This window comes from Salminus brasiliensis, chromosome 13 (genome assembly GCF_030463535.1).
Source record: "Salminus brasiliensis chromosome 13, fSalBra1.hap2, whole genome shotgun sequence".
NCBI classification, from domain to species: domain Eukaryota; kingdom Metazoa; phylum Chordata; class Actinopteri; order Characiformes; family Bryconidae; genus Salminus; species Salminus brasiliensis.
In genome coordinates, this window is record NC_132890.1 from 28,353,149 (window position 1) to 28,379,717 (window position 26,569).

At 39.1% G+C, this 26,569-nt stretch overlaps 2 protein-coding genes across 2 annotated transcripts; one reads left to right on the forward strand and one right to left on the reverse strand.

Annotated features, from left to right (window-relative positions):
- The first annotated feature begins 859 nt into the window (after positions 1-859).
- Positions 860-14,154, forward strand: LOC140574650 (long-chain fatty acid transport protein 2-like). Its single transcript, XM_072694523.1, has 10 exons — positions 860-1,334; positions 7,783-7,992; positions 8,096-8,254; positions 9,673-9,797; positions 10,209-10,403; positions 10,674-10,764; positions 11,077-11,275; positions 11,523-11,620; positions 12,794-12,924; positions 13,686-14,154. Exons 1-10 carry the CDS (start codon positions 860-862, stop codon positions 13,860-13,862), a joined length of 1,860 nt encoding a protein of 619 aa, XP_072550624.1. The 3' UTR covers positions 13,863-14,154.
- A 1,129-nt stretch (positions 14,155-15,283) lies between these two features.
- Positions 15,284-23,693, reverse strand: hdc (histidine decarboxylase). Its single transcript, XM_072694524.1, has 12 exons — positions 23,666-23,693; positions 22,703-22,875; positions 22,497-22,610; positions 22,233-22,355; positions 21,443-21,619; positions 20,703-20,846; positions 20,481-20,547; positions 20,034-20,196; positions 19,033-19,120; positions 18,747-18,845; positions 17,759-17,860; positions 15,284-15,922 (listed from the first exon to the last, which is right to left on the reverse strand). Exons 1-12 carry the CDS (start codon positions 23,691-23,693, stop codon positions 15,284-15,286), a joined length of 1,917 nt encoding a protein of 638 aa, XP_072550625.1.
- Positions 23,694-26,569: the final 2,876 nt, after the last annotated feature.

Below are 26,569 nucleotides of genomic sequence, written 5' to 3' on the forward strand. Positions count from 1 at the left end.
TTTTTGTTTTAGTGTATAGACTAATGTACGTCATACTGTGTTCTAGTCCACCTCCATTTATCTGTGCCAAAAAAAAAACTAAAAGCTGATACCAAAAATAAGCTCTCTGCTGATATCTGTTTTAGGAATTTAACTGTTCATTTCTAAACACCTAAAAAGACACTAACTAAACTAAAAAACGTTCATTGCTGTCACAAGTTTTTGTGATGGTAGTGAAAAAAAAAAGATTTTCTAACACTGCTCAATAGCTAGTATAAGATGCCTCTGAAATACATATAAATAATGTGGATATTTGGATTTTAAAAATTGCAGTAGCAGTATAAATGGTAATGATTCACCATGATCAGGAGAAATTCATGATTACATTACTTTTCCAGTCTTCAAAATATCAGTCCTCTCATATGGCAGACATGCGCTCTTCTGTCAGTCTTTGTTTTTCATGGTTACAACATCAACAAGAGTTACCTAAAAATAACAAAATAATCAATAAATAATGTGTCTTTTTGAGTTATTATAAAAACACACATTGGACAAAGCCAAAGTAGCAAGGTATTGATTTTTGAAACATTGAAATCAATGAAAATCATAATAATTTGTGTGCATATTTTGGGTGAAATAAAACAAATGTTAATGCTTAAAACCACTGAATCAGTTGAAGACTCTTGATTCATGAGTCGACTCAGGTAAAGCATGCTGCCCGGCGTAGGTAGGGTGTCGTTAGGCTGGGTTCAGTGTTTATTTCCCACAGTCTCCGCCTCGCCTCCTGATTGGCTTCTGAAGCCCGTTCAGAGCCCCTACAGAAATGGCTCTCGGTTAGTAAAGCGGTTTATTGTGGAAGGAAGGTGAGCTGGTGGGCAGCATGGCTGTGTTTTACACACTGTTAGTTGGTCTGGCTCTACTGCCTCTCCTCTTCTACACCAAATTCCCCTATTTCATACAAGACATTGTTTACTTGCTGAAGGGGATCCGGATCATGATTCGGATGAAGAAGTTTAAAAGTTCGGTTCCCTGCTACACCGTCCTGGACTGCTTTCTGGACAATGTTAAGAAACACCCCAAGAAGACGTTCATCCTTTTCGAGGAGCAGAGTTACTCTTACGAGGACGCGGATAGACTCAGTAATAAGGTGGCCCGGGCTGTGCAGCAGCACTGCGGGGTGAAGGAAGGAGACACTGTGGCTCTTTTCATGGGGAATGAGCCCTTCTTCGTGTGGACATGGCTCGGACTGTCCAAGCTGGGTTGCACGGTGTCCTTCCTGAACTACAACATCAGATCCAAGTCCCTGCTGCACTGCTTCTCCTGCTGCAAAGCTAAAGTCCTGATCGCTGGAACAGGTACTGCAGTGGTCTGGTGTGTTTATCTGATCTCAGTCTACATTAATCTGATCTCAGGCTACATATATATATATATATATATATATATATATGTATTACTACTTTATTTTGCTCCAAACAAAAGCATGTAACAGCTTTGGTAAACAAACCTGATCATTTAAAAACATTTCATTTGTGTATTATTTTGTCCGTTTTCAGTTTTGTGATGGAAAATTAAGAACTGGTAATAACAGGGAAACTGTTACTAATTATTTAATAAAAAAGAAGAAAATACAATAGACAGAAAGAAGTCAGAAATACAACAATGCAGAACTGGCAAGATTACACTTTTCAAACAGTATGACCTGCAGACATGCAGTATGTCCAGCATGTCCAGCATGATGAGCAAGATCTCTCTTTTTGACCAGCATGACCACACTTGTAGATCAGTTTGACCAGCATGACCAAGCTAGTTGACCAGCATGAACCAGCTTGACCGTGCCTTAGGGGTCTGCTTTTTAACGTTTATGAGATTATTATTATATTACTTGTGCGAAAGTGGTATTGTGTACCTTATTACCTTTAGGAATAGTATTGTATACTTTATTACTTTTATGAGTAGTATCTTGTAGTTTCTTTATTTTACATTTACTCTATTTCTTCATGACATCTGAGTAGTAATGTGTAATCTATTATCTATATGTTATAAGTAGTATTATATACTCTACTTGTATGGTTAGTATTATTTATCCTAATATTTGGTCAAAAAATTAGTATATATTCTGTTACCTTTAAATAATTGTGTAATATACTTTGTTGTCTAATATTGTATATGTCATTACTTATGCACTAGTAGGATGCAGGGTGTGCCCCAAGACAGCCTGCAGTCTAGAAACATCTGATTTTAGCTAATGGGACATTTCCTCGTAACGTAATTAATGGTCCTTCTGTAGCTGAATGTGGTCTGTATTCAGAAACTGCCTCAGATGCAGTCTGCTGACCTAGGATTCGTTTTTGTGATGATGACCAGCTTAAATACAGGAACAGTCTGATCTGAGATCAGCCCTGTTCTGCTGAATGCTTTGTGAATAGGGGCGCAGGCGTGTTATAGCAATAACTTTTACCAGTCACAGGCATTCCTGTTGTGCAGGGTGAGCAATCACACACACACACACACACACATACTGGTGAACTAAAGCACCAGACCTGAGCTGTTAACAAAACACCACTGTGGCACAAAGGGCTTTCTGTCTGTGTGAAAACCTGTCAGTTCCCCAAACACTACAGGATATTCAACACAAATATTCAAGACTAGCACAAATATGCATACACAGCAGGCTGAGTCCATATTACACTGTTTGTTCTTCTGCAGAACTAAAGGTCTGATCACTTGGGCAATACTGTACTGGCGTGTTCATGTGCTATGCCTGTGACTGGTAAAAATACACAAAGGATGGCTGTGATTGCTTTACATACACAGCACCAATGCCTTGTGGTTAATGCTGTGAATATATGGTGATGTGACAGAACTGTGCTACTACATTACTAAACAATATTCAATACAAGACAGTTAATTATTAACACAGTATTTACATCATACACACTATATTTGGTGGCTATAGTCCTGTCCATCACACATCTTATATCTTATCCCAAGTATCATGCAGGTCAGTGCATGGAAATTAAGGAACAGTAATAACAGGGAAACTGTTAGTGATATTATTTAATTAAAAAAAGAAGAAATTACAATAGACAGAAAGAAGTCAACAAATTCAAGAATGCAGAGAAAAAAACAAAGACATTCTGGTCATATGAAGTGCGAATCTTCCTTTAGACTTGTGTTATGAGCTGCCTTTATTATCCTGAACTAAGATTTAGTTTTACAATGTCCTGAAGTATTTCGCTGCAGGACCATCAGACACGAATATCTGACCTTGATTCCACCAAACAATTTTATAATGAGCAACAGGCCTTCAGTTTAACTCCACTGAACTAAAGGTCAGTGACCCTGGAATACCCTGCACACAAATGAAAATCCGGTATGAACCAGTTGTGCTCACAAACACACACAGGTGTTTATTCAGACATTAAGTGCATGCATAATAATAGAGAGTTAGACATACACCAGATAGGCAAAAGTATCTGGACACCTGCTTATTTATTGTTTATTCTTAAATCAAGCGTATTAAGAAGAGTTTATCCTGCTTTTGTTGGAGTAGCTGACTCTACTGTCCAGGGAAGGTTTTTTGCTAGATTCTCACATTGCCGCGAGGATCTGATTGCCTTCAGAGACAAAAGCGTTAGTGAGGTCATGGTGTTGGATGATCACCACCCACCTTATCCCAGCTCCCCAGCTCATTCCAAAAGTATTGAAAAGAGCACCATCATACCAGAGAACACAGATCCGCTGCTCCACAGCTCAATGCTGGGGTGCTTTATACCCCTCTAGCCCACACCTGGCATTAGGCTTGGTGCTAATAGGTTCATGTTTATTTGCTCCAGAGAGCCCTGTTCAATAGGCAGTACTTCTGTAAAGTGACTAGGCGAGTTGTGTGTTACCATTTGCTTGTTGGTGTCAGCATTCTTTAGAAGGGGTGTCCACAAATATTGGGACATATAGTGTATAAGGAGTCATATTTAGAGAAAGGAGTTCTGATGTTGGTTTAATTTTGTAGTTCTGGGAAATGTGGCAAATAAGCACACATTAATAATTTCTGCTTAAATGCTGTATTACTTTTTGAGAGCTGTATAGCAGAGGTCGTAAGAATACAATAGAATACCATGTTGTTCTAAACATGTACTGTTGCCATGCAGTTGCTAGGGTATTGTTAGGTGGTTGCTAGGGTGTTCCATGTTTGTCATGTTATTGCTAGGCGGTTGCTATGGTATCTTAAGTGGTTGCTGAAGGGTTGCTAGGCTGTGACTAAGAAGTTGCTGTGGTATTCCAGGTAGTTATTGTAAATAGAGAGTTTAGGTGTGTATATGTATAGTATAAGTTCATGTGTAAATATTCGGTATTTGTATAAATATTCAGTTTTTTTATTTGTGTAAATATTCAGTGTTTCTATTTTTAAATTTGTCTTCTTTTTTGTACTACTGTGAGGGACAATGCACCCAAGTTTTTCACTCACCTTCACACCTGGGTAATGTGACGTGACAGTAAAAGTAATTTTGATTTGTTTGGTTTGATTTGATTTGGTTGCTATGGGGTTTCTAGGCAGTTGCTGTGCTGATCAGGTACGGTGAAGGTAAATGTTGTAATAGCAGTCTTGCCCAAGGACATGGAGTTTTGCCCTTGGTGAAGCATGGTGTGCTTGCCTAGCCAGTGAATTGAACCTTAGTCTGCACTGGGGAAGGAAGTGTTTTTTCCCACTACGCTACACCAACTGCTGATACACCCCACATACACATCACAGTATACACATAGCCTCCGAGACGATTTTGCAAATGTTGTTCCATATAGTTGTTAGGCTGTTGCTAAAAAGCTGCTAGTTACTAGGCCGTTCCATATGGTCTCTATGTTCTTGCTAAGTGGTTGCTGTGGTATCTCAGGTGGTTCCTATGGGGTTGCTAGGTAGTTACTGTGTTGTACAGCATGGTTGCTGGACTGTTACTAATTAGTAACTAGGCTACTGAGAATCTGAACATCTGCCCTTTCGCTTCTATTAAAAGTGAGTTGTTGTTATTGTTTCATGAGTTAAGGGGAAACATGTTGAAGTTACTGTAGATACAGCAGACAGATGATGGAACACAACAGAGTGCTCCTTTAATCACCTGTCAGTGTGTAGTGAACTAAATGACTGAATGCTGCAGAGTTGTATGCAGTGTCACAATCAGTGTGAAAAGGGTGTGTGAGCAAATAAAGCTGTGTGTGTTACTACACTGTAATCTGGGTCATAGAAGGTAACAGTGACTCCTGTGGTGAAGTGTGTGAAGGTTAGAAGGGTTAATGTGTACGCCCCATGTAAGGGAATAAAATGTGTCTGGCCACCTTAGCTGCATGTTGTTTAGCAGTTATATTTATATATAGTTGTAGGAGTCGTAGTGTTTGTTGTCTGTGATAATACTGAGTCAAAGTGTTTATTGTCTGTGATGATGATGAGTCATAGCGTTTGTTGTCTGTGATGATGCTGAGTCGTAGTGTTTGTTGTCTGTGATGACGCTGAGTCGTAGTGTTTGTTTTCTGTGATGATGCTGAGTCATAGTGTTTGTTGTCTGTGATGATGCTGAGTTGTGGTGTTTGATTTCTGTGATGATGCTGAGTCATAGTGTTTGTTGTCTGTGATGACGCTGAGTCGTAGTGTTTGTTTTCTGTGATGATGCTGAGTCGTAGTGTTTGTTTTCTGTGATGATGCTGAGTCATAGTGTTTGTTGTCTGTGATGATGCTGAGTTGTGGTGTTTGATTTCTGTGATGATGCTGAGTCGTAGTGTTTGTTGTCTGTGATGACGCTGAGTCGTAGTGTTTGTTTTCTGTGATGATGCTGAGTCGTAGTGTTTGTTGTCTGTGATGATGCTGAGTCGTAGTGTTTGTTTTCTGTGATGATGCTGAGTCGTAGTGTTTGTTTTCTGTGATGATGCTGAGTCATAGTGTTTGTTGTCTGTGATGATGCTGAGTTGTGGTGTTTGATTTCTGTGATGATGCTGAGTCGTAGTGTTTGTTGTCTGTGATGACGCTGAGTCGTAGTGTTTGTTTTCTGTGATGATGCTGAGTCGTAGTGTTTGTTTTCTGTGATGATGCTGAGTCATAGTGTTTGTTGTCTGTGATGATGCTGAGTCGTAGTGTTTGTTGTCTGTGATGATGCTGAGTTGTGGTGTTTGATTTCTGTGATGATGCTGAGTCGTAGTGTTTGTTGTCTGTGATGATGATGAGTCAGTGTTTGTTGTCTGTGATGATGCTGAGTCGTAGTGTTTGTTGTCTGTGATGATGCTGAGACGTAATGTTTGTTGTCTGTGATGATGCTGAGTTGTGTTTGTTGTCTGTGATGATGCTGAGTCGTGGTGTTTGATTTCTGTGATGATGCTGAGTCGTAGTGTTTGTTGTCTGTGATGATGCTGGTGGCTGTGATGATGCTGAGTCGTAGTGTTTGATTTCTGTGATGATGCTGAGTCGTAGTGTTTGATTTCTGTGATGATGCTGAGTTGTAGTGTTTGTTGTCTGTGATGATGCTGAGTTGTGGTGTTTGATTTCTGTGATGATGCTGAGTTGTAGTGTTTGATTTCTGTAATGATGCTGAGTCGTAGTGTTTGTTGTCTGTGATGATGCTGAGTTGTAGTGTTTGTTGTCTGTGATGATGCTGAGTTGTGGTGTTTGATTTCTGTGATGATGCTGAGTTGTAGTGTTTGATTTCTGTAATGATGCTGAGTCGTAGTGTTTGTTGTCTGTGCTGATGCTGAGTTGTGGTGTTTGATTTCTGTGATGATGCTGAGTCGTAGTGTTTGTTTTCTGTGATGATGCTGAGTTGTGTTTGCTTTCTGTGATGATGCTGAGTCGTATGGTTTGTTTTCTGTGATGATGCTGAGTCATAGTGTTTGTTGTCTGTGATGATGCTGAGTTGTATTGTTTGTTTTCTGTGATGATGCTTAGTTGTGGTGTTTGATTTCTGTGATGATGCTGAGTCATAGTGTTTGTTTTCTGTGATGATGCTGAGTCGTAGTGTTTGTTGTCTGTGATGATGCTGAGTCGTAGTGTTTGTTGTCTGTGATGATGCTGAGTCGTAGTGTTTGTTTTCTGTGATGATGCTGAGTCGTAGTGTTTGTTGTCTGTGATGATGCTTGGTTGTATTGTTTGTTGTCTGTGATGATGCTGAGTCGTAGTGTTTGTTTTCTGTGATGATGCTGAGTCATAGTGTTTGTTGTCTGTGATGATGCTGGGTTGTATTGTTTGTTGTCTGTGATGATGCTGAGTCGTAGTGTTTGTTTTCTGTGATGATGCTGAGTCGTAGTGTTTGTTGTCTGTGATGATGCTGGGTTGTATTGTTTGTTTTCTGTGATGATGCTGAGTTGTGGTGTTTGATTTCTGTGATGATGCTGAGTCGTGGTGTTTGATTTCTGTGATGATGCTGAGTCATGGTGTTTGATTTCTGTGATGATGCTGAGTCATGGTGTTTGATTTCTGTGATGATGCTGAGTTGTGGTGTTTGATTTCTGTGATGATGCTGAGTCGTAGTGTTTGTTGTCTATGATGATGCTGAGTCGTTGTTTGTTTTCTGTGATGATGCTGAGTCGTAGTGTTTGTTGTCTGTGATGATGCTGGGTTGTATTGTTTGTTTTCTGTGATGATGCTGAGTTGTGGTGTTTGAATTCTGTGATGATGCTGAGTTGTGGTGTTTGAATTCTGTGATGATGCTGAGTTGTGGTGTTTGAATTCTGTGATGATGCTGAGTTGTGGTGTTTGATTTCTGTGATGATGCTGAGTTGTGGTGTTTGATTTCTGTGATGATGCTGAGTTGTAGTGTGTTTTCTCTGCAGATTTGCGTGAGGCTGTGGAGGAGGTGTTGCCAGCGCTGAAGGAGCAGGAGGTGTGTGTGTTGCTCTTGGCGGATCGCTGTGATACAAATGGGATTGTGTGTTTGAATGAGAAAATCAACACAGTGAGTGACGAACCCCTACCGATCTCTCTGCGCTCCAAAGTCACAATAAAGAGCCATGCACTGTACATTTATACGTCAGGCACTACAGGTGAGCTGTACACACACACACATAATAAAAACACATGGAGCCACACTGGCTAACCGTATCTTCCAGTTACTGATGCTGATGCATTGAATGTGTGTGTTGACAGGTCTCCCGAAAGCAGCTGTGATTAGCCATGAGAGAGTTTGGTTGGCGTCCTATCTCCAGAGCATGGCCGGGGTTTCCTCTGATGACATCATTTACATTTACCTGCCCCTTTACCACAGCGCAGGATTTCTCATGGGCCTCACTGGTGCAATTGAGCGTGGTAAATACAAAAACACTCCTCCATCATTAAAACGTAAGTGTTCATCAACCAGGACAATAGTGTGAATGGTGTAAATATCCCTCCACAAAAGCAATAGAGAGGGGTTAATACAGATACACCCCTCTGTCTGGCAATAGGTAAGAGTGCCACACATACATAAAAAAAAACTCTTCACCAAGGCAATAGAGTAACACAAACACATAAACATCCCTCCAACAGGGCAACGGGGTTGGGTAAGTATAAAACATACCTTCAGCAGGACACCATAACAGTATAAATACATAACACCTCTCTACTGGGGCAAATACATATACACCCGTCAAATGAGCTATAGAGCAAGGAAGATACATACTCTTTAGAATATAACGCACCCAAATGATCTCGTTCTAAGTGAAACTGGATGAGTAGAGCAGCAGCCAGAGCTTTTTGGAGTTTATTAAGGTACAAACACATCATGCATCTTCCTGGTGATAAGTCTGACTCTAGATTGGGCTCCACTGGTTCTGCATAGGTTTCTACTTAGGTCTGTCAGTAAGCCAGTTATTTTCAAGCTATGGTTTTGCTAAACTGCTGTAAGCTGAGTAGGTGGAAATATGGATTATATGGACCAGGAGAATATACAGTGCATTTTGAAACGTTACATATTACTTCAATCTTCTGCATTTCAAATAAAGCAAGTAATGTGTTTTTATGATAGGAGCCCTTTTGCAGAAAATGAAGAGTTTGTTTTAAGAAATATTTGTTTTTGTCTACCTAGCTTGGTTAGACTGTTACATTTGTTGGACCAATAGGCTATTAAGAAAATGTTTTTATAGGCTAATTCTACTGAGGACCTGCCCTTCCTCGGCTGCAGCCTAGGTCCAGATAGTCCAGATAAAATCCATAAAATTCTACATGACATAGCTTGAGTTCCCTCTGAACTGATGTAGACTAACATTACTGCACAGCAAATTAACCATAAACCTATAACCTGTAACAAAAACCTCTTCAATAGACTAAGCAGTCAGCATCACCACACTTACCACAAACTTACCACTGAACGGTACATTTATTAAATGTCTTTAAAAAAAGTTGCGTCTGACAGCCACCAATCTGCATTAAAGCTGACCTTGCTGATAAGTCCAGCCATCAGCAGTCACAGATAATCATTGCCGTATGTGTGTGGATGGGTGGCGGTAAATAGATAAACCTTGAAGTACTTGGGGCCCCTAGGATTAAGCCAAGGTTAGCCTGTGCATTAAATTGGCCATATCTATAAGCTCTGAGTAAAACCTGGTGTAGGTGCTGCTGCACATAGTGCCTGTACATATAAAACGGTTATCTCCAGATCTCCAATCTAAGGTCAAAAAAAAAGTTGTCTGAACCTGACAACAAACTGTAATATCTTTGTCTGTGTGCATATGTGTGTGTGTGTGCAGGTATCACGGTGGTGTTGAGGAGGAAGTTTTCAGCATCTCAGTTCTGGAAGGACTGCAGGAAACACAATGTAACTGTGATCCAGTACATTGGAGAAATCATGCGCTACCTCTGTAACACACCCAAGGTAACACAGACAACCAAGATGCAAGTGTTTCTGCAACATCATTGCAGAGTCTATGTGCTAAGTGTTTCATGCATGTTTTGCTCAAAATTGTCCATTTCACTTTTTTATACATAAACAGTGAGAATTACAGTCCTGATACACTAAGCGTGTGACTGGGTTGTTGTTTATTATAGGCTAATTCTGGCCTGATATTAGAGAAGATTAGATTGTCAGGCTCCCAAGTTATCCAGCACAGGTAGCATTGTGTGGTAGCTTTCACTTTCTAACATCAGCAGTTTTCCAGCAGTTCATAACACGTTTCTGTGAACATTGCAAAACAATAAAAAAATGAATTGTTTCATGGACTGTTTTGTGTGACTGGGTACATGCTATGTTTGATGGAGCAACAACAAAAATGTTTTTGTGTGTTAGGCGGACAGTGATCGAGTCCACAATGTGCGGCTGGCGTTGGGGAACGGTATCCGTGCTGACACATGGACAGACTTTCTGGAGAGGTTTGGAGACATGTGTATCTGCGAGTGTTACGGAGCCACAGAGGGAAACATCGGCTTTGTCAACTATATTGGCAAAATCGGCGCCATTGGACGAGTGAATGCGCTCATGAAGGTTCAATAGAAGCAATTCACTACAAATAACACAAAGCACTATTACCAGTAATACGCATTGCTAATGCTCACTGAAGCTCGCTGTTTTAAATAAGACATGAATAAGTTCTAACTTTTTTGCAAGTTCATCAGATGTGTAGTTTCCAAAAGGGTGGGACTGTTTTGGACATTTTTGGATGTCGTAATTTACAATACTGTATAAATAATGTATTATTGTGTGTGTGTGTGTGTGTGTGTGTGTGTGTGTGTGTGTGTGTGTGTGTGTGTTTAGCGAGCCTCACCCTTTGCTCTGATTAAATATGACACTGAGAAAGAGGAGCCAGTCCGAGACTCCAGAGGGTTCTGTGTGGAGGTTTCTACAGGTGAACAGAATCTGTCTAATTTATAGACCCCCACTCCCCAGCTAACACAACTGTAGTTGGTCATCCAATGCATAAACCAGTATATGCTGTGTTTTAAACACTTAAATGCTGGTTTTCAGCAAGAAACGTGGTAGAATTGTATATTTTGTAATGAATTTTGAATGTAGAAAGTATTTTGACCAACCCAAGCTACTGTGTGTGTTAACATAATCTATGACAAACCTTTAGGCAAAAGCTTTACATTAAAGTGTGCCATGGGAAAAGAGACACGCTAACAGAGAGTGTGTATGTGTATGTGTGTGTTCTGTGCAGGAGAGACAGGGCTGCTAGTGGTTAAGATCACGAAAGTGACCCCATTTAGCGGCTATGCTAACAACCAGCAGCAGACGGACAAAAAGAAGCTGAGGAACGTGTTTGTGGAGGGAGATATGTACTTCAACAGTGGAGATCTGTTAAAGATCGACCAGGAAGGCTTTGTTTACTTTCAGGACCGCATCGGAGACACGTTCAGGTACTTATACCCCACCAATTAGCAGTGTGCTAACTGCGTGCCTAAAGCATCAAACTCTTCCACCCCAAACTGTGTGGAATTGTCAGTAATCTGGTTTCTGACACTGTATGGCTCTCTGTTCTCTATAAGTATGGACTGACCAAAATCAGGGATCAAAATCTTGGCTTCTAGACGGCCAGTGCTACTGTTAAGCTGTATGACGTATATTCAGTATGTCTGTGTGAGTGCTGTTGTTCCTGTTTGGCAGGTGGAAGGGCGAGAACGTTGCTACCACTGAAGTTGCTGACGTTTTAGTAATGTTGGATTTCATTGAGGAGGCTAACGTGTATGGAGTCAAAGTGCCAGGTACTGACACTAATCTCTCAAAAAGTATTTATCATTAGGAACCATTAAATAACAGTTTATATTTATGATATTTATCAGACACACATATTCAGAAATAATTTCGGAGGTAAAATTGCTCCAAAACTAATACTTCTGGTGGTAAACAAAAAAGACATTTTCATAAGACATAAAAAATATGGACCCCTGGAGCTTATACACTGTTGTTTTAACATGGACCAGAAATATCTCCTACTCATATAGCTCATTTATGGAAAAATTCACCTATTCCGCCTGTAGCAGTTTAGCCCTACCCATTTAATCTGCAGCAGTTTAGCCTTACGTATTGAACTACAAATCCCATTCCCATTTAGTTTAGCCCCACCTATTCAGCCTATAGCAGTTTAGCCCCACCCATTCGGCCTACAGTATTAAAGCCACATTTACTCCCCATTGGAGTACAAATCCTATTCCTATTCAGTAGCCCCACCCATTTAGTCTACATCAGTTTAGCCCCACCTATTCGTGCTACAACACTTTAGCCCCAACCATTCAGTTTAGTCCACCTATAGAGCCTACAGCAGTTTTGCAGTGAAGAGTGTTTCAACTGCTTTTTAAATGAGGGATCAGAACAGCCATAATTTACATACATCAGGCTTAAAGGCACAGTAACAAAAACAGTCTTTATTATAAGGGACAAAGAGACGGTGGTTGGTGTGGCGCAACAGATAACACCACCACCTGCCATTGAGTTACAACACCATGTGGGAGACCAGGGTTCGATTCCCGGTCTGGGTGACTATGCTGCGCTACACCAATAAGAGTCCTTGGGCAAGACTCCTAACACTACATTGGCCCACCTCTGTAATATGAGTAACCTTGTAAGTCGCTCTGGATAAGAGCGTCTGCCAAATGCCATAAATGTAAATGAGACAAAAACTGTTGTGTAAAAATGAATTACGGAGGTTTTTGGTTTGTAACCCCCACAAACAAGTGAAGCTCAGGAGGATAAATAACATGCAATAAACTTTAGGACATAGTGTCCTTCAATAATGTGAGAATTCTGTTATTACTTATTAATATCAGTGGATACAAGAAGCTATATGCTGCATTACTGTGTGACTCCTTTTGGTCCTAGTTTCTCAGTGTATTGGTTTCTGGCCAAATGAGACTCTTACTAAGATGTGTGTGTTTTAGGTCACGAGGGCAGGATTGGAATGGCTGCTGTTAAGCTGATGGAGGGGCAGAGCTTTGATAGCTCTGCTACGTTCTTGCAAGTGGAGAGCCTCCTGCCCACATATGCCCGGCCCCGCTTCATCAGGATACAGGTAACACTGAGTAGCACTAATGAATGTTAGAACAGGAGATCGTTTATTATCATTTCCACTGAGTACAACCTGTTCATGCAGAATGCAGGTGTAAATGATTATGTATCTAGTCAGAAGTGTGCAGAGAATCCTAAAGCCAGTAATAATGCTGTTCCTACAATGAAACAATAACTTTTAAAGGTTAATTACCTCCAAAAACAACAGCTCTGAAACCTGTGTAAATGCTGAATAACTGGAACTTCTTGGAACGTTTACCATCTGTCAGCAAAGGACCTGCAAGGCTGAAGCTGGTTTCTTGATTGCATTTCCATTTCACCTTAAATGGTGCAGCTGTTATGTTCTGGTCCCTCAGGCTCCATTTAGAGCTGAAACATTTACAGTGGAAAATTTAATGAGAAATGTAGGTTTGCATAATCATTGTTATTGGAATTACTGACCCACCAACTCTAAATTTACTTATAAGCAGTGAGCAAGTCTTATATTATTAAAGCATGTATTATTTAAGTGCTTTTTAATGTAATTTCCATCCTCAAAACCTGTGTCATCGATAGATTGGCATTGACAATAATTTGAACGTTTCCCTGAACTTATCAAACCAATCATCAAGTTGCTTCCATTTGGAGTGACTTTAGCTTTCGCAAGGTTTTTGTTTTCTCATTCATGTTCAGTGTTGAATTGTTATCTATATCTATATTTGTATATAGAGTTTTATATTCTTTTTGGATGCTGATGCTGTAATTGTTTTCCCTGTTCTGCTCCAGGGGGCGATGGACGTCACTGGCACTTATAAACAGAGGAAGATAAAATTGGCTGAGGAGGGATTCAACCCAAAAACCATCCAAGACCCGCTGTACTTCCTGGACGACAAGAAGAAAACATACATTCCTATGGCTGAGGAAATCTTTAACTCCATCAGTGATGGACGGCTGAGATTATAGAGCACTTATACACAGACACACACACGTCAGTCACTTACACATTTCAACTGCCAAGTGCCTTAAACTGGAGCAAGATTTATTATTCAATCATAGAGACATAATTACATATGGAACTAGTGCTGGGCTGAGATTATTTACAACAGACAGTGAATGAGGAATAAACAGCCATAGGACAAACATCTGTATAATATTGAAACCACTGGAATGTTATTTTTGTATTATTTGTGAAGGAATCATTTAGATAATTATGGAAGGTGCTGGTTGTTGTGCCTCTGAAGCTGCTGTTCTAAATTAAAGAGCTAATAGGAAATCTCAAAACCTGATATAAAGATTTGTGTGTGTGGTCATTGTGTGTTATTGTGCTAACTTAGCTGTAGCTCCAGCGTGTGTGTGTGTGTGTGTGTGTGTAAGCCGCAGTCACACTAAACATTTGTCGTTATGTCAGCTGGACGATGATGAAAACTGTGCACAGTTCTGATGCAGTTAGCAAGCTAGCTGACTCTCCCACCATAAACAGATCATTCAAATCTCAGGAGAGCACATAGCTGCAGTGTAAAAGTGTAAGTGTGCAACTATGCTTAGTCAGTTAGCAAGCTGGCTAACTCACATATTTTGGCTAGCAAGCTTCTTGTTACCTAAACACAAAAGTAGATAAAAAGCTAGTGAGCTTTTTATAAACTACCCCCCCAAAAGAAAAGAAAAACAGTAAGCATTGAAAAAATTCACAAAACACAAAATAAAAAACTAAAAACAAATGCAAAAAGCAAAAACAATAGCTAGCAAGCTTTATGTTCAAGAAAATAAATAAATTAAAAGCCAAAGAACTTTACATTATTTTAACATTAAAATAGTCATAGTTATTGTAAATAGATTGTAAATTGTAAAAAGATAATTAGCTAGCAAGCTTTACATGAAATATACACAAAAATATAATTGCCAAAGCACTATGTGAGACAAAATATTTAGCTATAGCAAATTTAACGCCAGCTAAACCCAAAAAAAAAATGTCAGCAAAACACAAAGACACACAGCAAGCGAACTTAACATTAGTCTAACACAGAAATATACACAGCTAGTGAGCTTTACATTAGCTTAACACAAAAATATTAAGCGCTTAGCTTATTGGCTGCAATGGCTACATAGGATAAAATGTAAAATAGCTTAACAGTTTTTCATTATTTTATTAAATGTTTATTAAAAGTGTTATATAAGCTAGAGTTAGACAAGCTAAATGCAGTAGAGATGAAAATGGTGGGCAGGGTAGGCAGGATGGACCACCATGGTCACCATACCTGCAGTGAGCAATGCAAATCTACACATTGCTGCTAAATCAACTGAAATGTATGTGAATTAGCTGACAAAAAGCTAGTGCAACTGCGCCTTACGCACACGCTGCTTGCTGCGTAAAGCTTCTGTGTGTGTTATTTTTGTGTTAGCGTGCAGCAGGTGAAGTAGCTGGCTCTGCTGGAGCTCCAGTGTAGAGGCCTGTAGATCTGCTGCATGGCACACTGCCACAGGCTGGGTACACTGTGGAACTTCAGCAGGCGTTTCTGCCCCCTGCGGCCTTCAGCAGGCACTGGGCTCTCTGGGATCTGCGCCAGGGCCCCAAGGGGCGGGACTTCCCTCAGGTTGTGGGTGGAGTCGGGCCTGGTGGGTGGTAATTCTGCGCTGCAGCTCATGGAACGCGTGGCTCTCCTCTGGCCCTGACGCACTAAGTGCTTGTCAATCATCGGCTCCAGCCTCATCCTGCCCTCGGCTAATTGGTCACTGAGCTTCTCCACTTCCTGCTCCTGCCAAAGCGTTTCCTGTTCATCCTCAGAGGCTTCGGTGTCAGTGCTGAGGGAGAGGGAGAGCGGACGGGTGCTGAATCCGGGCTTTATCAGCTCAGCGGCCGTGCGCTGGATGATGCCCCAGTCCCGCTTGATGTCTTCCGGCTGGGTGAATTGAGACGTCACAGTGAAGCGGATGATCAGTTTAGTGCCCACAGCAGCTGGGATCAGGAACATGCTGCCTGACTGAGTTAGCCTCCTTAGGAGCTCCTGGGTCAGCGCATTCCCACCCTGAACACACACACAATGAAATGGTTAAGATGTGAATAAAATCATTCAGAGTGGGTTTGAGGTGAAACGCTCCATTCAAGTGAAACTTCATGAGTCAGAATTCACAGCGACTGTGAATGGAACCAGATGTCCGCCTCTAAAAGCTGCCTTACATTACATTGGCACACCAAATGATTATGAATACACTGGTTCATGACCATTCATCAAACTAGTGGAGGGATACATGCAGGGTGTTGTGCAGCAAAAAATAGTCCCCAAAGAAAGGACATTTTCGTACACTTGCTACTATTTTATTATATCTATTATTTTTGCCAGCAATCAATATTACAAATAAAACTTAGAGGACACGTGTAGTTAACTGGTCGTTTTAGACCAGTGTTGTAGGCATGGTGACACCTGGTTCCTGTCACCCTGTTAGTAAATTTCTCTACGATGAACCATTTCACACCAAACCCACTCTGAATGCGTTCATTTAAACCACTGATTAATGCAGCGAATTTTAAAATGTCAGTGGAATTCCCCTTTAAAACAACGGTTTGGTAATAGATTGGGATGAAATAAATTCTACTAGTAGAGTTTTTTCAAGCATTATTAGGTTTTGGTTTTAAATGTAATGTCATTCAGTGTCAAAATGTGCTCAAATCTGGGGCTTGTTCACATTAATGAGGGAAGTTAGAAATTAGAACACTGAGACCTGCACTACCAAACCCAGGGCACTAAGGCCTGAACTAAAATGGCCACTCCAATCTGCCAAAATTGAATCTATTTAATTGTAAATGTAAAAAGTGAGTTAGATCCATTCTTCCAAAATAATTCATTCAAACTGTTTAAATGAATCAGTTCTGAGAAATGAATCAAGCTTCAGTATTCTGAACTGGACTGTGCTCTAACTAGGCAACGGCTGTAAAAAATCTCTGAAAGCTACGGCTTTTCCTCTCCTTTGGACTCTGGCTGGGATGAAAGGCTGAAAGTCATTATCCATATTACATGTCTGATTTCACAACACCATTTAGCTCTGAATTACTCTCCTCTTTACTAATTACCACTTTATCTCCACAGTGAGGGGTAAAGTCTGCCTTTATGGGCTTTAGTCTACTGAGATACACACACTCACTGAGGCCTGCACAGGGGGTTATGGAGGTGGAAGGGTGTCCATTTAACCCCTTAACACAGCAAGGTTTTGTTACACACTAAGGTGTATTACTCAGCAACTACAGGGACCTCTGTACAAACTGGTGTGGCTAATCTTTGATAATAAACGTTTGTAATAACACCTTTGGCCCGCCAGTGGGCCATAGGCTGTTTAAGGTGTTAAATATCATCAACAATACCAGCCAGTAAAGCATCAGAGGTCTATAATAAAGTGGGTTACCGTGAAAAAACTGTGAGTAGGATCTTTTATAGACTTTTATAATGCTTTGTGGTTTATTGCTGTATTGTAATGTTGTATTGTAATGTTCTGTGTTATGTTATAGCAGTGCTTATGTTTTCCACTTTAAACACTTTACAATATGGGATGTCAATATAACATGTCTAAATTGGTCACTAATGTCAGTAAAGCCACAAGTCAAAGGTTCATGTGGTTACACTGGGCTGTAAACTGTGAACCGGTTAAACGTTGGAAAGGTTAGGTCATCTCACTTTTTCTAATTAAACTACAGAAAAACATACATCTAAAAACAGATGCAGCAAACTGTAGTTACATACATTTTGAATGTGTGTGTTGCTATTAATGCACTTTGTGTGTGTGTGTGTGTGTGTGTTGGTAACTCAGTTATGTTGCATGATGGTGCATGTTGTGTAAACCATGTGTTGTGTTGTATTATGTTGGCTCACCACCAGACAGAAGACCACCAGTCCGAGGTTTCTCTCTGCTGGAATCTGAAAATTAGAGTCACTTCGGACCAGAGACTCAAACAGCTTCGCCATCTCCACACTCTGAGAAAGAGAGAAAGAGAGAGAGAGAGAGAGAGAGAGAGAGAGAGAGAACGTTATAAAACACACCGTGGCTGGTTAATAATTCATAATGTATACTGAATAATTCACTGTGAATAAGGTCAACTTTAGAGCAGTTACAGAATAAGTTATATCACATAATGAATAATTCATAACGGATACTGAAAAATCCATAGTAGTTACTGAATAATTCAGAATAAATTATAGAATATACAGAATAATTAATAGTGTATCCTGAATAATTCATAGTAGTTATTGACTAATTCAGTAGTAGTTGCAGGATAATTTGTAGTAGTTACTGAATAATTAAAAGAACATACTGAATAATTCCTAGTAGATGCTGAATAATCCAGAGTGGATGATGAATAATTCAGAGTAGTTATAGAACAATACATAATTGTTCCTAAATAATTCATAGAAGTTACAGAATAATCATAGTGGACACTGCATAATTCATAATAGTTACATAATACTTGATAATGGATACTAAATAATTCACAATGGATGCTAAATATTTCATAGCAGGTACTGAATAATTTAGTGTAGCTACTGAATGCATTATAATAGATACAGAATAATTCATAGTTGATACTTAATAATTCATAAAATAGTCTGGGGATAAACAGAATTATTCATAGCATAAACACATAAAAAAAATCTGTTGTATGTGCTGATATTTTAAAATGGTAAATTATGTGGCCAATTTGAGCGAGACCAGTGACTGGCTGTATTTAGAGCACAAACTGTGGTGTGTAGTGCAAAGTTCAGCAGCCAGCCGGATTCTGACCTATCATAACACACAGAGAACAGTTACTGCAGTGCTCCCTGGTGTTCCCAGGCAGCTGTGCAGAGACAGAAACCCTCTTACATGTCTGATGTGAGCCTGTAGGTTCTTCAGGCCAAACGAACGCATCACAAACCACAACTTTAATGAACGAAAACGCCGACTCAAAGGAATTTGCCAGTGCTGCAGATAGAGAGGGAGAGAGATATTGGAAGTATTGTAGTTAATCAATAAGTAAATAAGAACAACAAAACAGAAGACTACAGTATTACAGTACTGAACATGTATAGATGCTATTGTGTTTTATTCTTGTTATTGTTTTACTCTTTTATTATATTTATTGTGTATTGTGTATTTATAGTGTGGGTACCATAAAGTCTGTAGCTCCTGAGTTATCATGTCTGAGGTACAGAGGGTCCACACTGAACGTCTGCTGGAGTTTAAACTTATCCTTTACCCTACAAGACAAATACACACTCATTATGAACCCTTATAAACACAATACAATCCTATTTAACCCGTACAAACACTGTTAACCCATTATTAACCCTTATAATCACACCATTAACCCTTATAAATATACACTGTAAACCCATTATTAACCTTTAGGAACACACTATTCACCACTTCAACCATTTATTGACCAATCTGAATACACTCTGCAGTCTTTAAGGAATTCCTCTGAAAGCCTTGGTGGACTTTAAGATATGTTCGGGATCACTGTCGTGTTGAAAGGTACAGTGACACCAAAGCTTCACCTTCCACACAGCAGGCATGACATGTTCTCCAAGGATTTCCTGATGCTTGAATAAATCTAGCTTGCCCTCCACACACACTGCAGGTTTTCAGTGCCAATAGGAGGCAAATCAGCCACCAAGCATCACTGAGACACTGCCATGCTTTACTTTAGGCAAGGTGTTCTTTTCAGTGCATGCTTCATTCTTCTTCCTCCAGACATATTTCTGCATCCACAGGTCCAAAAAGTTTTAGTTTTGTTTTATCGTTCCACAGAATAATCCCAAAATTTCTGTGGAGCGGTGAATTAAAACTGGAACTTTTCAGGTGTGTTTGGATCAGCTGTTTGTCTGGAGGAGGAAGAATGAAGCATACAAGATGGATTCAATTAGGTATCAGAAAATCTTGAGAGAAAAAACATCATGAATTCAGTGAGGAAGCTGAAGTTTGGTCATTGGATCTTCGAACAGGACAATGATCACATGTATACCTTTAAGTCGAGTAAAGCTTGGTTTCAGAGTAACTCTTGCTCTCTCTCTCTCTCTCTCTTTCTCTCTCTCTCAGTCCCTTTCTCTCACACTCTTGCTCTCACTCTCTTAAGGCAATCGCACACATGGCCTTTAGTCTCTCTCTCACCAGAACGCAGTGCAGTCGAAGTGAACCATCATCCACTTTGATGGATTGAAGACAAATGAGTCTGCAAACTCCACTCCAGACAGGAAGTACCTCAGCTCAGGGCACAGGAGGGCGGAGCCTGCATAGGCCGCATCCACGTGCAGCCAGAGACCCTCACGGGCACCTGAATACAGATATAGATATGCGTTTTACGGCGGGCCCAGTGGGTTAAACTAACTCCCAAACATATTAAACAGATTTTAGATGGTCAGTCAGGAGGCCTGCGGGGAAGTCATATGGACTGACCTGTTCTTTTCTATAGCACAAACTCACACATACACACAGTGTACACACAAACACGCAAGAACACACAGTGTACACACAAACACACAAGTACACATACAGAGTAAACACAAACACACATCTCAATTACGCTCATATACAGCAGAAAGTAAAGAACACACTTACAGATGGGTCCCAGCTCAGCCAGACAGTCAAAGGAACACACACCTGTGGAGCCCAGCGTAGCACACAGCTACACACACACATACACCCACGCACACACAAATACAGTTAGACCATCTCTAAACTGCTCAAACTACATTATTTAGAAAGAGGCTCCTCAAGGGTTCTTTAGCCAAAGTAACTGACACTGTAAGTGAGGACTAATTGTAAGTAAGTGTCGGTCACCATCACAGGCAGCAGGCCCCGTCTCCTGTCCTCCTGAATGGCTCTGTGCAGTGTCTCCCCGCGCAGGGAGAACCTTTCATCTGTCTCCAAAAAACGGATCTTCACCAGAGAGATCAGCCCAGCCTTCTCCACTGAGGAGTGAGCCTGAAGAACACATGCATAGATGCACACACACACACACACACACACACACACACACATTTATGTAAATACAAAATACCAAACTAGCATAAGGACATTCACACAATTTATGAATTATTCAGTACCACTATGAATTATCTAATATCTACTATAAATTATTTAGCAGCTACTAGAAAGTCTTCAGTTTCCACTATGAATAATTAATTATTGTCTAGGCATCATTTAGTATCTACTATGAATTATACATTGTACAATATGATTATCTAGTATTCATTATTCATATCAGTATCTAGTAAAAATGATTCCGTATACACTATAAAATGTTCTATATAAGCTATGAACTATTCCATATCTACTATGAATTATTTAGTGTCCACTATCATTTTTAAGTACACAGTATATATACAATATCATCTATTCAGTAACTGTCATGAATTATTCAGTACCAACTATAATTTCAGTATTCAATATTTATCAGTATCCACCATAAATATTAGGCATCCAGGACATTTCCACTATGAATTATTCTAATCCCCTTGATGGTGCATTGAGGATGGTGTGTGTATGTGAGAGTTTTTTTAAGGCCATGTCACTCCTACCTGATCAGAGGCGTAGGCAATGAGTCTGGAGTTCAAAATGGATTCGTCCGTGTCTGTGTGTGTGTCACTGAATGCGTCTGAGTGTGTGTCCGCTGCTGGGTCTTTGCTTTTCATCTGCAGGATTTTATCTTTCCTGGCAGCCAGAAGGGCAACCAATGTACACTCACTCACAGTACTCTAAACAACATGCACACACAAACACATACACACACACACATTACAATACACACATACACTCACAGGACACTTTATTAGAAAAACCTACCACAGCTCCACTACATAGTTCAGAACAGATTCAGACTGTAGCTCCATTTGTTGCTGCGGTTTATTAGTCCCCTCTACCCCATTCATTAGTGGTCAGTTTTTCGACCACCATGCTGCCGATGTCCAGATATTATAGTTTTAACAAACAGCTAGGGTGATAGTAGGTCCACCACCCAAAAATATCCGAACAAGTGCAGCTCTGATGACAAGCTAGAGGAAAGTTATCACACATTATGTATCAACAGATCAGTTACTGTGATGAACTATAGATGAGCTACTGTTACTGTATGACTGGTGTAATCTTAATGAGCACTGGCATTTCTTTTGTTTCTGTATGTAGCACCTGCCCTGCAGCTGTGTAGTAGTGGTGTTACTGTGTTAAGCATGAGTATTTATCATTAGTGTTACTGTATTTAGCACAAGTCTTTGTGCATTTAGCCCTAGTGTTACTGTAACTGCTGTTACTGTGATAAACCCTAGTCTCGCTGTATTTAGCACTGGCATCACTCAAGAGCCCTAAGCTCACCTGCAAGATTCCACCTCCACGGCTCTCTGGGTGATGGTGTAGAAAATGATCTGGCAACCCAAGCGCTTTACACAGCCAGTCCATCACACACATCTCCAACTCTGTACAGGCAGGACTCGAAGCCTACAATGTACACACACACACAAACACACATACACATATTTTATTCAGCATTATTGTGTGTACAGATGTGACAATCATAGAATGATAGAGCACATATATACAGAGTGTATACACGACTGTTCAGGTGTGTGTGTTTATTACCCAGGTAAAGCCGAGGCAGTTGATGGCATCGGCCAGCATGTCTCCCAGCAGAGACGGCCATGAGGTTAGCGCAGGAAAGTAGGCATGCATGTGGGGGGACTGCCAGTGTACCACCTACAACACACACACACACACACAAGAATGTATGCAATGTGAGGACTGTGGGTGCTGGTTAACCTAGGCTACAGTAGTGGGTGTGTTCTGACCCCGGGCATGATGATGTTCTCTACGTCCTGCAGGATGTCCTCCCAGGGCTCCGGCTCACAGGGAGCAGCAGAGGGCAGCAGGGGGCGCAAAAACCCAGGCTGCACATCAGGGACCACCCGTCTTTTGCGGATTTCAGTCAGGTAACGACCTATATAGTCCACCAGCTCCTTACCTACACACATAGAGGCTATGCCATTAGTTTAACTTATAGTACACACATCGACATATTACTATATGTACAGCATGTATTACATAATTCTTTTATGATTTATTTTATTATTTTTATATATTTGTTTTTGTTATTTAGATTGTATTATTTAAAAGAATTTTATTACAATTATATTTATATATGTATATATATATATATATATATATATATAATTATACAGTGTTTTAACTGTATTGTTTTATTACTATTTCAAACAATTTAATGATTTGCTAGTATTCTTGGGTCAGGACTATTATATTTTATATTTTTATATTTTAAATATGAAAATTTAAATTAAACAATATAAAAACACAATAATAATACAAATTTGCTGTTTAAAACAATTGTATATTGTTTATATATAAAATGTATGATATGGAATATATGCTGTAATATATATAGTATATGCTCTACTATATTAAACTATGGTTAAAAAAATTTTTTTAAACAGGTGTTTGCCAACATTTTGATTAATAATTTTAATCATTCTAAAAATGCTTTAGATGAATGTTTAAAATAGGTTTTATTAAAATGATTTTAAAACTAAGCTTTAAAAGATTTGTATTATATTATTTTGTAAATGATTTCTGTAATCTGAAATCTGAAAATCTGTATTATTGTAGTTGTTTTGAATTGTATGTGAAACATAATGTTTTTAATCAAACCTATTATTTTATAGCAAATTTCACTCCGTCAGTTAGCCACCCACTGTTCCTTGCAGTGTGTGTGTGTGTGTGTGTGTGGTCAGTCTTACCTCTTCGTGTGTATTCCTCCGCCTGCATGTTCTCTCTTCTTCTCTGAGCCGTGTGTGTGTGTGTCCGGTGGAGGCTAGATGGAGAAAATGGTCTGATCTTCAGCAGTGGAGTGTTTTATAGCCACTATGCTTGCGCACACACACAAACACACACTTACAGACACACAACTGTGGGTGGGCTTCAGTGTGTGGACAGATAAGGGCCTGTTTGAGCAGCCAGATGAGTTCTTTTTAACTTGTCCAGGTGTAAACACACCGTGGGAATACGGGCAGGTGTGTACATCAATGCATTTGTTACACCTGCGCAGGTAAGGACGCAGAAATGCCTCCATCAAGCTCCTCAAACACACCCTCTCATTAACTCTCATACACTCTTACACTCCACCTCGCAGCTCACTTTCTAAACACACACAGAAACCTTTTTAATTCATTGTGTTCATAGTTCACACACAGCCACTGCTGGGTCAGAACCTTACATCTGTTAAACAGTAACTATAAAAGAGGTAGTCCTGTAATTATTATTATAGTCCTGTAATTATGTAATACCTGTATTTATTAATTTTAAATGTTATCTTAACAACTATGTTAATAAAATAAAAGTACAAAATGTATTCTTGTTAGTGTTCTTAGGTCAGTTACTTCTTATAATTTCTCATAATTAATTAAATTAAACAAATATATAAAAAAATATTATATTAAATTTAATAATATTATATTTAAAAAATATATATATGTATAACATATTTATATTATTATTTTAGGTCAGGTTTTTAGATCAGTTTTTTTTATAATTAATTAAAAAGTATACAATTAATTTTATATGATTCTCAGATCATTTTTAAATAAAACATTTAAAGTATTTAAAAAAAAAAAGTCTAAAATCATGTTCAATTTTCACGTTATTTTAGAACGGTTCTATTGCAATTAGAAATTATATATTATATATATATATATTATATATATTATTTGAAAATAAATGTATTAAATTAAATATATTAAATAAATTAAATTAAAAAACGATCATCTTGGATCAGTTTATTATTATTATTATTCTAAAACGATAAAAACACTTATTATATTTATTTACAGGAAATGTAAAAAAACAACAACAATGCTTTCAACTTTCAGTGTAAAGTGAGTCATTTTAGACAATTGTTATAGGTGCATCTTTAGTAAAACTAATGTTTGACAAAGAGCAGCTGGAGCTTTTAAAATGATGTGAAAAGTAAAAAATGACAAAAAGGAGATTTGAGGTTTTATTCCAACTGTGACGTTCTACACTCTCAGCAAAACGGTTCTACATAGCACTACTTTTCAAAAAGAATAGCCTGTTTTTTGTTGCTTTGGCATTATGATACTGAGTGATAACTTTGATAACTGTACACAGTCCTACAGTTCTACTGTGTCGAGTAAATTCTGAACAAACTAACTGAACAGATGAGCTCAAAACAATAAAAACAAACAATACTAAACCAGGGCCCACGCGTTTGAAAATGAAGAAATCAGGTGTGAATGATGGATTTAAAGAACGCAGTCACACATTCAGAGGCACACAATGCAGGGGTTTACAGATGTGTCAATATAATTTCTTAGGAATGTTCTAGTATTTTTATTTAATCTAGAGTCCATTTAATCATAATATATAGAGTATAAATGGAAGGCAATGTGTGTTTGACCACCAGGCTCTCCCGCTACCCGCATCCGACCAGCTGCCCACCTTCCAGCTACTGCTACTTGCCTCAGATTAGTTGCTTACCATTCTTTACTGACTACACTGAAATTCTCTAACTACTGTTTTTATTATTATTATTATTATTATTATTATTATTATTATCATCATTATCATCATCACCATTAACCATCATCATTACCTATGTTATTCTTACCATCACTATTATCTCAGGAGACCTGAGAATAACAACAGTCTGTGGTGATACAGTTTTGACCAGGAGGAGGAGGATTGGTCTCCCCTGTGAGACTTGGCTCCTTCCCTGTCCTTCATGACAGTTTCATGACTGGATTTCTGTGAAGCCGCTTTGCAGTTTTTTACAGTTGTAAAGATAATTATGTAAATACATTTGCAGACAAGTGAATAGGGGAGAAAACTGTCCATTTACTTTCATTATAAGTGTGTTTGTGTCAACAATTTAAGTGCTGTTTTGTAAATTCAGGGAAAGATGTTAAAATTACTGCAGTTACTGAAATATGCTGAAGTACCCCTTTAATTGCTACCACAGGATTAGCTTTTGCAGTACCAAAATCTGCAATATGCAAATGAACTATTTCATCAATCTTAATTTAATAAAACGTTTCTGTGCATCACAGCTTCAGATTAGTCCACATAGTCCAACAAACATGGAGTGAGATAATAAAGGCGTTACAAAATTACAAAATAAAAGTCTCATTACACAAAGCTGAATCCAAAAAAACACTATTGAAATAAGTCCCCTACGCTAATGCTATATAATTGTTTCTATGCAAAATAATTATGGCCAATCATTTCCCAATTCTTGTCACTGATTATGAGCATTTTAGCATATTAGAGCAATGTGATGTTTTGACCATATCATGCAGCCCTGCACTGATCGGTGTGTTTACTGTCTTCTTACTGTCTTTCTTTGGCCCTGAGGACACTGAAAACATCCATAATTATCGCCTGGGACTACAAACTCTTCCCACAACACAATGTAAGACTTTAAGAAGTACTTGTACATCTTTCAGTCTGACCTCTGGTGCTTCTGTTGTGTACAGTGATGTGCAACACTTTGTGCACTCCGTTCAAATAAAATGCTGCTGATTTTGTAAGTGTAAATAAGTTAAGGAAACCAAACCTAAGCTGGGTTCACATGCTGGCATTTCAAAACAGACATCGTTCAGGGTTTCATGGTGGTAAGCAACCTGCCA